At 39.0% G+C, this 13,385-nt stretch overlaps 1 protein-coding gene across 1 annotated transcript; it reads left to right on the top strand.

Moving 5' to 3' along the window:
* Positions 1–138: 138 nt before the first annotated feature.
* Positions 139–11,317, top strand: LOC145411439 (nitric oxide-associated protein 1). Its single transcript, XM_080281478.1, has 9 exons — positions 139–933; positions 1,982–2,215; positions 4,205–4,423; positions 5,799–5,950; positions 6,839–6,968; positions 8,200–8,381; positions 8,916–9,064; positions 9,435–9,652; positions 11,106–11,317. Exons 1-9 carry the CDS (start codon positions 144–146, stop codon positions 11,288–11,290), a joined length of 2,259 nt encoding a protein of 752 aa, XP_080137604.1. The 5' UTR covers positions 139–143; the 3' UTR covers positions 11,291–11,317.
* Positions 11,318–13,385: the final 2,068 nt, after the last annotated feature.

Below are 13,385 nucleotides of genomic sequence, written 5' to 3'. Positions count from 1 at the left end.
CACCCCATCCCTCCATCTCATCCTCGGCCTCCCCCTCCCTCTTCCACCCTCCACCTCACTCACATACACTCTCCTCGTCAGTCTTTCACCCTCCATCCTCTCCACATCGCAAGTAAGATATAAATTGTGGCAGAAACAGTATCATGAGGACAATGTTTACCCATAAAAGTTATATGACTTCAAGAACAAATGCTTTCCTTTGGTACAAGTTATTAAAAGTACAGAGGAAGCAGATTCCACAGCAGTTAAGACAGTATCACAAGAATAAATTGGAAAAAACTGTAATTGTGACACAGTCATGTCCTGATGAACAGTCAAAGAATGAAGAACCATTTCATGATATATATCGTGGTGTCAGTGATTTCCGGATTATTTTTAGCACTTATGTCAATGATCATACGGTGAACTTGAGTTATAATCACAGACGAAAACTTGCAGAGAAAATACAGCGAGTGGAAAGGGAAAAAATATATGAGAAATCAGTTCCACTCATTATTGAAAAATTTGTGTTATCATCTGAGAAAGAAAATAGTGTACAAAAAAATGCTAATGGTGCATTGGAAGATCATGGTACTGTGACAAACTATCCATATTCTCAAACTGAAGATAGTGAGATAAAGCATGCCCTCCCTAAATCCACAGAGGATGAAATGAAGCTGCATTCAGCTAATTCTGAGGATCAAATTAAAGAGGAAATCAAGCTTAGATTGAAAGCATATGAAAAAGGAATACTTCAAGAGGAGATTTCTCTTGAGAGTAACCTAGACTCCACAACTCAGGAATATTATGACTTCAGGAATGCTGACAAAGAGGAAGATGAGATGGAAACAATTTTGAAGGGGTATGGCACAGCAGACCCAAACATTCCTGTGAGCAAGGTGCCATGTGGAGGCTGTGGTGCTCACCTTCACTGCCAGGAGCCTGCACTTCCTGGTCAGTTAATATTTATGTGGTCTTAACTCCATAGAAGTTCTGAACAGTGACAGCTTGTAATTAGATGGACTGACTTACACTCATAATGTTTGATTCAGTTATTTACACTACTTATTCAGTATTTATTACTTGTAGGCTGTGTGTTATTAGTAACACTTACCCGGTAATTGTTTTATTGCCATTAGCATATCAGTAATTACATACTCTCAGTCTGTCAAGGATATAGTGGTACAGTTAGTACTTGCAGTCTGTCAAGGATATAGCAGTATAGTTATAGTACATTACAATGTTCATATAAAATGTTTTTGCTTTACACATATCCCACTATATTGGTGTTGCATTTGTAGCCCCAGATTCATCTGGACATGAACCCAGTTGATTGCAGGCTGAAGTTATCTCTCTTCTGCAATCCACCATTTGCCTTTTGGGAATAGGGAGGGAATTGAGGGACATTTTTATGAATGAGCTGAGGAACTCTCCTTCACTTTCTCATTTGTCAGTTTGTCTCTCCATGTAACTCCACATGTTCCTCTCAAATAACTCATTTCCACTGCTCTCACTCTTGACTTGTGTACATTGATAGTACATTAGTTGCATAGAAAATGAGGTTGGTTAATATGACAGTTCAGTTTGTGTCAATCATGGTACAGTATAAGGTTGTCATTAAGATTTATTATTGTTTCTCTACAGCAGTGAATAATAAAACATTTAAGCCGCTCTTCAGGTGTACATTACAGTAAAGTAATAAAGCCATTATTACAGAATGCCAAAGATCAAGTTGGTTATAATTGCCTTTTATGTCTTCAGCAAATTGCTTAGTTTTATTATTGTTTTACAGTATTGTATTAACATAACAGGTGTCAGTACTGCAAATCTTCTCCAATACATTAAACAGCATGTAGCCATGTTGCTCATGTAGAAAATATCTTCCTTTTTTAAAATCTAATATTATGCTATGTTCAGTGTTACAAAGTGTAATTTCTAGACAGGGGTTGCTTTGACCACTTTTATATGCATAATGACTGTTATTATATATGATTTCTTGCAGGCTTTGTTTCCAAAGAACAGTTTATTGATTGTCGTGCAAGTGAACTGCGGGGGGTTCTCTGCCAGCGATGTTATTTTCTCAAGCACTGCAACACTGCTCTTCATGTCCGAGTTTCACCTGAAATGTACCCCAAACTCCTTGAACCTATTAAGGATCAGAAAGCATTGGCACTTGTTGTTATTGACCTCATGGATATGCCATGCTCAATATGGCCAAACCTAATTGACATACTAGGTGAGTACCCATGTAACATAATCAGTTAAATACTGTAATAAGATTAAAAAGAAATCTGCATTAAACAGCTATGCATTGTATGTCCCTTTTAAAAACATTGTTTTAATTTTTTTTTTTTTTTTTTAATAAATTTTTTTTTTTTTTGTGTGTGGTAGGTGGGGGTGCCCACCATCCACTCACTCGATGTACTCCCTCTTCTGTCTTTCTTTCCTTCATTCTTTCCACTTCCTTCTGCCTGTAGGTGACTCTACACTCAGTGACAAGCCAAATGGTTTCCTGTACACCAGGAAACCATTTACTATGCTGAGTGGTAACCATATAACCAAATTTTGGCGTCTAGTGGTTTAGTGGGTAATTACGGAGCTCCAGTCAGATTGAGCCGGTGAAGGTTTATGTCCAAGGGTTGGTTGGGGTTTATTGCTCACATAATGCCACTCAGGGATGAGTGAGGCTGGTTACTCTCATGTTAAATGTCAGGACCAACTTGCCTAGCCCCGGGCTCCTACGCTCATCATGGGGCTACGTAGGATTGGATGATGAATGATTATTATTTTTTGACTGCTTAACCTCTTGAATCTGGGTGATGTCCTTGTTTTATTCTTGGCTGCTATTGGACAGTTTTAGACTGTGCATATGCTAGGGTTCCTGCTTGCCTATATCTACCAGTAAGTGAAGGGTTAGCCCCATCCCTAACTCTTGCCCTTTTTCAGTGTCCTTTCACAGCACCCATGGAATATGTGGGCTGTATTTGTGTTCCTCTGTGCCCGTAGTACCCATATGCTGTAGTAATTCTTTACATAATATTATGTGTAAATTCTTAGAAACTTCCACAGAAACTGAAAAGTGCTTTAAGAGAGATGTATAAAAATAATAATAATCAATTACTTCATGTTTTAACTATCATATTTAGGGGTGCACCAGATTCACAATCTTCCTACCCAGGTGGATATAGGTAATTGTTTGAATCTGCTCTGGATTATCTGGTTAGGTTGCAGTATTCAAAGTATTACTCGGTGATATTCATGAATGGCAATTAGGAAAAAAAAAAGGGGGGTCAGTATGATGACATGTAGCCAGTGAACGTACCAGTAATGATTTATGGACACTAAGCAGCAGGTGATTGGTGATCTGATGAGATTTTTTTTTACTCTGTGATAAACTGGCAACTGCCAAATTTGCCAGATTTTCAAAAATAATGGCACTTGAAGGAAAGTGTAGTAGGTATATTCTGGAAGCAGCCCCTACTTTAATTCACTTTCAGATACTCACATATCGTAATACTGTATTAAGGATGAGATCCCCAGTGCTTGAAGTCTTTTAACTCTGAAGTTGAGTTATCCTGAGCTTTGTCTGTAATGAAAATGCACTGTGTAAACTAAGGAAGTTCAAAACATGTCTTTTCCTGTGAGAGTAGGCTTTAAGTCCCTGTATCTTCTCGGTGAAAGATTTTTGTCCCTGTAGAATATTGTGGAAAAGCATTCCATTGTATGAAGAGCTTATTTTCTTGCTCACAGACATTCACAGAACACAGTACCAATCTGCTATGTATAAATGTCCATGAATTCTATCTGTCTATATACCTAGGCTGCTTCCTCCCCAGAAAAGAGGGGTAGCTGAGATGGGACGACACACTTCCACTTTAGTCACACACACACACACACACACACACACACACACACACACACACACACACACACAATTTACTCATATCGTAGCCTACAGTGAGACAGGGCAATTGTCCTTAAATTATCAGTATTAATTGCCCATTTCTTAAAAGCATGATAAATGCAACATTGTAAGTGAGAATCCATTGTAATAAGAGGTTATTGTTTTGCTCACAGATATTCACAGAACACAAAACCAGTCCGCTATGTATAAATATCCTTAAATTATCAGTATGAATTGCCTGTTTCTTAAAAATACAATAAATGAGTCATGGTAAAGGAGAAATGAGAAGACATTAAAAATTTGCATCCATTTCATTTTCAGGAACTCAGAGACCAGTGGTAATCGTGGGGAATAAAGTTGATCTTCTTCCTCCTGATGGCAAAAATCATCTTCAGAGAGTCAGAGATTCTCTCATGGCAGTTATAAAGAAAACCTCACTAGGAAGAGCAAATATTAAACATGTTGCACTTATTTCTGCTTACACTGGCTTTGGAATTGAAAGTCTGATTACAAAAATTCAGCATTCATGGGCTGTTAAAGGTAATTATTTTGTATACTGTACCTATATTTCGATGGAGGATGTTTTGAATGGAATATTTGGTATGGTTCATTTGATTCTGTTGTTTAATTAGGGATCATATAGGGCTTTCATCAGGCAAATAGCAATCAGGCAGGAGATTTGGTTTATACATTAGAGTTATTGTGGTAAGTTTAAGGGGCAAATAACCTATGTGGATTCTGTATGAATGGAGGCTTAGGTTAATATTTTCATTGTGCATATGGAGGGTTGCCTGTACATGAATGAAGATGGTATGTGTTGGAGGAGAAACAGCCTGGTGACGGAGAGCAAGATGACATGGAGGCAGTATATTTGTGGCCACCTTCCTCTGAGGTGAGATGTAAGAAGGCTACTGATCAGAAGATAGAGTATAGCCTGTAGGAATGGTCATGCATAAAAAATTTATATAAGTAAGGTTGTGAATAAGAAAAATGTGCTTGCTTGCATGCAGTGTGTGTGTGTGTGTGTGTGTGTGTGTGTGTGTGTGTGTGTGTTTAAGACATTGAGTGTGGGAGGATGGAAAAAAGGTGAAGATAATTGCTTGATACGACAAGTGATTGTTTGATGAAGTGAGGTGTAGGAGTTGACGTAAAAGAATTGTTGAATAACAGAAACTGATACTGATATGTGCATTTTGATGCATATGATGAAGGTTGCACCTTTTTTTTTTTTTCTTTTTTTTCTGTAGGATATATATAATCTGGTCACTACTTACTAGTTTTGCACTTTATTTTGACAACTGTTAGGTAGTTTTTGTATATTCACGAGAAAACTAGGGTACTAAACATTTGTTATTATCATTGTCAACTCTTTTGTTCCAAGTAAGAAACTTCCCATATTATTCTAGCATGCAACGGAGCAGTTTATATAGTTCATAGAGAGTCACTGAAGCCAACGTTTTAGACTTGACAGTTGATGGAATGGATTTATTTAAGAAGCAGTGCAGGAGAAACTTAATGTCTTCACTACATTTCATTTGTATTTATTCTCACTACCTCCAGACTGCGCCATTGAAAAACCTTTAATACTGCTTGCCATCAAAGAGAATAATGAAGGCTACATTTAACCCCTCCAATTTCATTAGTCGTCTGGGCAGAATAGATTTATTTGGAGATGGCATGAATAAAAGTGTTAATCTGCGAAGTCCATGAATATGAGATGATGCAGAGAATTTTGAAGGCTAGAATGTTCAGTACAGTATATTGATGTATTGCCCATTAATTTGGGCATTGTAGATAGTTCTACTTTTAGTGATATGCTGTTCCCATTTCTGGATGCTATTCATCAGTATATTAGTGGAAATAAGATTGAATTATGTTTATATCAGTAAGGGCTGCCACCTCTTTTCTTCCCTAGGTGACATTTACCTACTTGGATGCACCAACACTGGCAAGTCAAGCTTGTTCAATGCATTACTGATGTCAGATTTGTGTAAGACTCGAGCTTCCTCTCTCATCCCTAGTGCTACTGTTTCCCCTTGGCCTGGTACCACACTCAACATGCTCAAGGTAAATATATATATATATATATATATATATATATATATATATATGAGAGGAAAGGGCAGACTCCCAAAGCAGTTCTACATCTAATGAGTCAATGGTGAGCACTCCCATCTACCACCTATATATATATAGATAGATAGATAGATATGTAATACACATACAGAGAGGAGTGTATATACATAAATATGTTTAATATGGTATATATTTTCAGTATTATTTCTGTGTATATCTGTTGTCCTAGTCAAAATTTATGAATTCTTTCTTGATGACAGTGAGTGCACAAATACAATGTGGTCCATATACAGTACTGTACATCCCTATTCTTGTGTGTTATGAGGATGGCTTAGGCAGCAATACCAGTGTCAACCCTACATCATTGTCTGCTTCCCATTGCCTCTCATGGTTTATTAATGTATCTACTCTTATACATCCATTTATTGCATGGTTGATTGGAAACTTTATAAATCAGCCCAAATGTCTGGTCCTCACACCAGCAGACTGAGCTGTTCTCAATACATATACAATTGAATAATGCAGTGTACAAACCACTCTGTATGTGTGAGCCCAGTGAAATGAGGATGGTTAGCTACATAAATATATATTTGCCACACTGAAGGAGAGAGCAGTAAGTATAGATTTAAGAGGGTGCATGGGCATTTCTAGTACTAATGAGATGATGTACACAGTTAGGTTGAGATGGGGTAGACATTTGAAAGGAATGTATGAGAGTAACTGGATGAAACACTGGATAGGCCTGAAAATGGTTAAGCTGGGCTTTGCTGGCACACCAAGGAATTATGTGGGATAAGTTCATAAGAGTGAACCTTAGGATAAAGTGTTTTGACAGTTCTCCATACTGTTAAAAAATGCATTTCTGTTCATTCTGTTTAGTTTCCAGTTCTCCGTCCATCAGGCTACAGACAGTATCTTCGTGTCAAAAGGCTGATTGAAGAGCAGAGAGAAAAGTCTAAGGCTGATCAGCAAGTGTTCACAAAAAATCCTGTGGTTGCAACACTGTCAGGTGAGATGCTTCAGAATAAAATTCTTGATTTACGGTACCTACAGTGTAATTTATTTCTGACATCATACTGCTCAGGAGTGAATTACTTGTCCATTCACCTTTCTAGATTAGGTGTCCTACTCCTAGGCCTCTACACTCGTGTTGGGGAGGTATGGGTTTGGAAGATGGAAGGATGGATGAATAAAAAATATGTGTAGCTTATAGTTTCACACTATTGCATATCAAAACTTGTATTTCTGTGTCTGGAGCTCATTTTATCCCTGTACAAATGTAACTTTTCCCTTGTAAAGTCATGGTTTCCTGAGTTTTTTAGTGGTTTGGTTCTGGACAGTGTTCACGAAACTCATGAATCACAAAGAGTTGGACTTCTTGCTCATAAAAGGAATGTACCTTAAGTTTCAGGTCCATCTGCAGGGTCCCCCCATTTTTTCCCTTTCAGACTTTACCTCTAGCAAGATAGAAAATTATTAGAAAAATCACAAAAAGAAGCAAATGAATAAGAAAAAATGCTGAATGAATGCAGTTCTTTAAACAATTAATCCACTCACTCAATGTAGTGCTGCTTTGGGTGTCTGCCCTTTCCTCTCTTCCCTCCTTCCTTTTCTGTCTTTCATTCCTTCTTTCTCTCCTCTTCCTTCTGCCTGTGGGTGACTTTACACTCCCACTTCTGTCTGTCTTTCCTTCATTCTTTCCCCTTCCTTCTGCCTATGGGTGACTTGGCACTGAGTGACAAGCCAAATGATTTCTTGTACACCAGGAAACCTTTACTACACTTGGTGGTAATCATATAACCAAATTATGGCACCTGGTGGTTTAGTGAGTAATTAAGGCGCTCCAGTCAGATTGAGCCGGTGCAGGTTTTTATCCAAGGGGTGGTTGGCGTTTATTGCTCATGTAATGCTACTCAGGGATGAATGAGGCTGGTCACTCATCTTGAATGTCGGGACCAACTTGCCTAGCCCCTGGCTTCTACGCTTCTCATGGTGCAACGTAGGATTGGATGATGGATGGATGGATGGATATCTCCAATCATTTTATTTTTAAGTACTGTATGCCATCAAAGAATCTGAAATATGCAGAAATTTGTGCAATGCTTTCTCTAAAGACTTTAAGATTTTTTTTCTCTCCCTTTCTCTACTGTTGTATTTTCTAACACCCCCAGGGATCACTGTAGAGTACATACTAACACTTTTTAAGTAATATTATTTAGCTACATTTCTTGTCTCTTTAGGTCAGATTGGAAGAACATTTTCTGTGAAGAAAGAGCCTAATGAAGCTTCAGATCCCTTCTCACTGAGTATGAAGGGCAAACCAAATGCTCCCCAGCAGATTGTTGGCATTAACCCATCAAGTCCAGATTATGCACTGAGCAAGTGGTGTTATGACACCCCAGGCACTGTTCAGCCGGATCAGGTGATACCACACTCCTCATTTCTGCAGCTCTTCATTCATATATTCCAAAGCTTTTGTTAAACTGGCCATGATAAACAGATTGTAACTATTATTGTATTTTGTATTGATCTGCACACTGTACATTAGCATTACAAATATCAGTAAATGCATCCGTGGTTGTTTTTATTATGCATTTAGTGCTGTGCCATAATGTGAATCAGTTTTATAGTGATTATTTTACTGTATGTGATGTTATGGGTGATAATTTAGCTCAGTGATGTTGCTGTGTATCAGAATTTAAATTTCTCTCAGAATTAAAATTTGTAGAATACTACAAGCAGTTGATATGTGCTGATTACCATAAAACTGCCATACATGTATAGAGTACCATATTCTGTCAAGAGATAAGATAGCATTAGAGTATAAACTTGTGAATGATTGAAGTAAAAAATACTGAAGTAAAAAATACTGGTCTCCTATGCTTCTCATTGGGCAACAATGGATTAGATGATGAATGAATGAACTATCACTGGTACTGGCATATACTTGCAACAGATCATCAATCTTCTGACCCATGAGGAACTGATGAAAGTGCTACCCCGCCACTGTATTCTTCCGTACACCTTCTGTCTCCAGTCTGGACATACTCTCTTCGTTGGTGGTCTAGCACGTCTTGACCTCCTTTACAGCCCATTCTCTGTCAGGTCAGTGGCATTTCCAGATCATAAAGGTAATTTGCCTGGTGATCTAGTGATGTGAAGCACCTGTTGACATAAAAGACTGGTGCCTTGTGTTCAGCAGTTTAGATCTCCAGGAGGCTGTTGTAAGTTTTTTGAGTCATGTAATGTCACCAAAAAAGTAGGCGTGTCACTTATCCTATAATGATCTGGACTACAGCAGCCCAACATCATGACCTTACATCACACAGGAGGTAATACTGTAGTAGGCTTAGTGTTGGCATTGATGTTTGTTGTTATAATAGTAGTTGTACTAGTTTTGAAAAATTGCATTTTTCAGTGGAATATTGGGACAATAACCATCTTTCTCTTGATTCATGTAAAGTTTAATTTTCAGATTTACAGTGTTCAGATCCCCGCATGTTCCAGTGAGCGTAGTCAGGACAGTTGATGCTGCTGCATTTTATCGCACATATTTAGGGTCGGAGCTGCTCGGTGTTCCTGCAGGGAATGAGGAAAGAATGCAGAGTTGGCCAGTTCTTAAACCTGCAGACTTCAGAATATACAGTGCCAGAAATAATACAAGCTGTGCTGATGTGGTGTTGTCCTCTGCAGGTAGGTAGAATGAAGAATGGAGTGGGAGAATATGGTAAACTAAAGAGTTACTGAATGTCTTGAATCCAGTGACATTTTTATAGTAACTTCTAGCAGCCTCCACACAGTTTTATTCAGCTTAGGATAGACTTTTGAAACTAGAGGGTTAGACATGACTTTCACTAATCCCTTCAGTGTTATAGAGCTGCTCTGAATAAATTGTCTGGTAGTAGCAAGAACTAAGTGGCCATCATATTGAAGAGATTAACCCATTTAGTACTGTATGTTGATGTCTTTGTTTTATTGTTATTGCCAGATGATTTTATTTTTCTTGAGAGAAGCCAATAATAGTAGATGGATCCTTTTTTGAAACAACATGGACCATCTTAGAAACATTACCCTTATTTTATCTTAATCATACTGCAACCAGGCAGTTTTATTCAGCTTAGGAGAGAGTCATAGGATGCAAGACATTTAGGAAGGAGTCTGAATTGTCATTAGGGAAGGGTAAAGATAATGAAATAGGAAGACTTACAAGTGTTTGTCATGGCTGTTCTGGATGAAAAGATGACTAGTTTAGCACTAGGTAGAGATATGGATAGATGGGTAATGATTCATATTCTCTAGATAATCTTTGTACATTTAAAAGTATTGTGATTAACTGACACTAATATTTAATGTAACCACAAAAATCTTCATTGGTGTATTTCTGTTGTAGCTAGTGAGAGTGATCATCTTGGGCCCACTGTATCAGTTTAACTTTTCAAGAAAAAAATACCAAAAAATTATTCAAAATAATCTGCTGCTAGTATCACTGGAATTAAGAGTCTCATTATCTAGAAGTTCCTTGTACAGGCAAGCCCTGGTTTAACGATGCAGTTGGTTAAGTAAAAACCCATCGCAAGGCAGGGTATCATATCTTGGGGTAGGTTTAACATGTAAAGTATAGGGATGCATTTTTGAGCCTTGGGTTTTCCCCTCAACCAAGTCTGAAACCCACCCAAATGTGTCTAAAAACTAGTTTCTAGCTAACCCAAACCCCCAAATAGCTTTAAAACAAGCTTAACTAAGCCTAAAAGCAGTTATAACTCACTGATACCCAAAAATAAAATCTAAAAATCATCAGAAATAAGTCTGGAAAAAAATCATACTTAGCACTCTGTACCCCAGAATGACAATGTTCACCTCACCTGTGACTAAAACACATTAATCTAAGTTTATAAATCAACCTAAACACAAAATTTGTCTTAAATACCATCAAAATCAGTTTTAAAAAAGACAAAACCCATCGTTATAGTGGGCTTTGGCCATCATTCAGCGGGGTAGGGTGTTACTTCTACACTCGTCGCAATGTCGGGGTATCACATCTAGGGATATAGCCTATCTCGGGGTCTGCCTGCATTCTGAATACTGTTTTTACCACAGTTCTCTTTCTTTGGCATAGATTTCTTATTCTTGATTATATTTCCTGTAGGATGGGTGTCAGTGACTGGTGTAAGTAACCAGGAGATGGTGGTGGAGTTGCGGGGATGGACACCTGGAGGCCGGGGTTGTCATCTGAGGCAGCCTTCTGTCCTTCCCTGTGCAGTCACCCTCAGGGGTCACCGTAAGCGACACTCTGTTGCTTATGGACCTCACAAAATATTCATTACAGAGTAGGAGGTGCTTGAGTATTGTATATAGTAAAGTCATCATCATCCGGACCTTCTTTCCCACCCTAGGGGAGGGTGAGGAGTAGCAACATCCAGATAGCCTACATTAGCCCAATCCAATGGGCCACGCTTCCATTCACTCATCATTCAAGCCCCCGGAATCCTGGTTCTATTGGATACGCCAAAAGACATTCACCACGTTCTGTAGCTTCACATAATCGTATCCGAGAGTCAGTCCAGACGCTGCCATGTTAAAAAGGGGTGCCAAAATCCCTGATCATGCACTTCTCACAACATTCATCAAGCCAGCTCGATCTCCTGTCAGTTCCCTAGCCTCACCGACTTCCAAACCTCTCTTCCTCACACATTCATCCACCATATCTCCAACTTCCAAGCCTCTCTTCCTCACACATTCATCCATGATATCTCTCCACCTTCTCCTTGGCCTACCTCACCTCCTTCCTTCTTCGAATTCACTCAGATATACCTTTTTCACCACTCTGTTATCCATTCTCTCCACATGACCATACCATCTCAGTACACTGTCTTTGATTCTGGTGTCCACCTACTTCCTCACTCCGAATCTTTCACGAATCACATTATTTCCCATTCTATCCATCCTCTGTACTCCACATACATTCCCTCAGCAGTCCCATCTCTACTGCTCTTACTCTTGACTTTTCGTTTTCATGCCACACCATAGTCTTACATCCATATGTTAAAGTTGGCACTAACACTCCTTCATGTAAGCCTTGTGCAGCTGCAGCACTCATCCCTCTGTTTCTTATCAAGGCCTTCATTGCACCAGCTACTTTTCTTCCTTGTGTCACTCTACTTTCAACTTCTCTTGCACATTTTCCTCTCTTTTCTATCATTGTACACAGGTAACTGAACACTCACCAGTTCCAGTCTCTCTCCATTCACTGTTACATCACACTGGGAGTCACCTTCTCTCTCAATAACCATCACTTTACTTTTTTCAACATTTACTCTCAAGGCATGACGCTTACAGACATCAGCAAAACTCTGCACTAGCCTACCAAGTTCTTGTCTGGTACTTGCAAGCAGTACTGCATCATCAGCATACAACAAATTTGAGATATTCCATCCATCACCATTCATTGCTAACGCCATCCTTCTCTCCATTACTCGTATTTTTACTTCTCTCATCACCCCATCCATATACTGTATATGTTGAACAACCATGGGGACATCACACAACCTTGTCGCACGACCACACCGATCGTGAACCATTCACTTAGGTGCCCATTAACCCTTTCACATACTTCACTACCATCATAAAAATTCTTGATGGCACCTAGCAGCTTACCATCTACACTGTACATGTGCAAAAGTTTCCACAATCCTTCTCTGTCCACTTTGTTGTATGCTTTTTCCAGATCCATGAATGCCATGAACACCTTATGGTCCTTCTCAGAAGCCTTCTCTGCTATCTGTCTCACTGCAAATATTTGGGCCACACATCCTCTGCCACTCCTAAAGCCACCCTGTTCATCACTCTCTAGGACTTCTGGTATCTCTCTTACTTTCTCTATAATAATTCTTCCATATACCTTGCCTACCACACAGTAAACTTATGCCACGATAATTCTTGCACTCACTTCGCTTACCTTTATTTTTGTACAGGGGTACAATCACAGCCTTCTTCCACTCTGCAGGCACAGTTTCACTTATCTATTCCTTCTTACATATCTCCAGCAAGCACTTCATTCCACTCTTTCCTCTGCACTTAAGCATCTCTGCATACACCTCATCAACCCCAGCTGCTTTCCTATTTTTCAGCAACATCACAGCACTCTTACTGCATTCCTTCAGGAATGCAGTAAGAGTGCACACTACCAAAACCAATCATGCTTACAGCCGCTCTGCTGTCTCTATTCCCATTTATCAGGCTTTCAAAATATTCTCTCCATCTGGTCCTTACTTCATCTCCATGGGTTAATAATCTACCACCTACATCCTTCACACCATCACATTTCTTTCCACTTTCACTTCTACATTTCCACACCTCTTTCCAGAATAACTCTCTATTTTCAGAGTAGTTCGCATTCATTTTTCTTCCTAGATCCTCATTTACCTCC

Source organism: Coenobita brevimanus, chromosome 89 (assembly GCF_032717465.1).
Source record: "Coenobita brevimanus isolate Jiangsu-jjx chromosome 89, ASM3271746v2, whole genome shotgun sequence".
NCBI classification, from domain to species: domain Eukaryota; kingdom Metazoa; phylum Arthropoda; class Malacostraca; order Decapoda; family Coenobitidae; genus Coenobita; species Coenobita brevimanus.
Note: the sequence above shows the minus strand (reverse complement) of the source record. Positions and strands in the feature narration are given on the sequence as shown.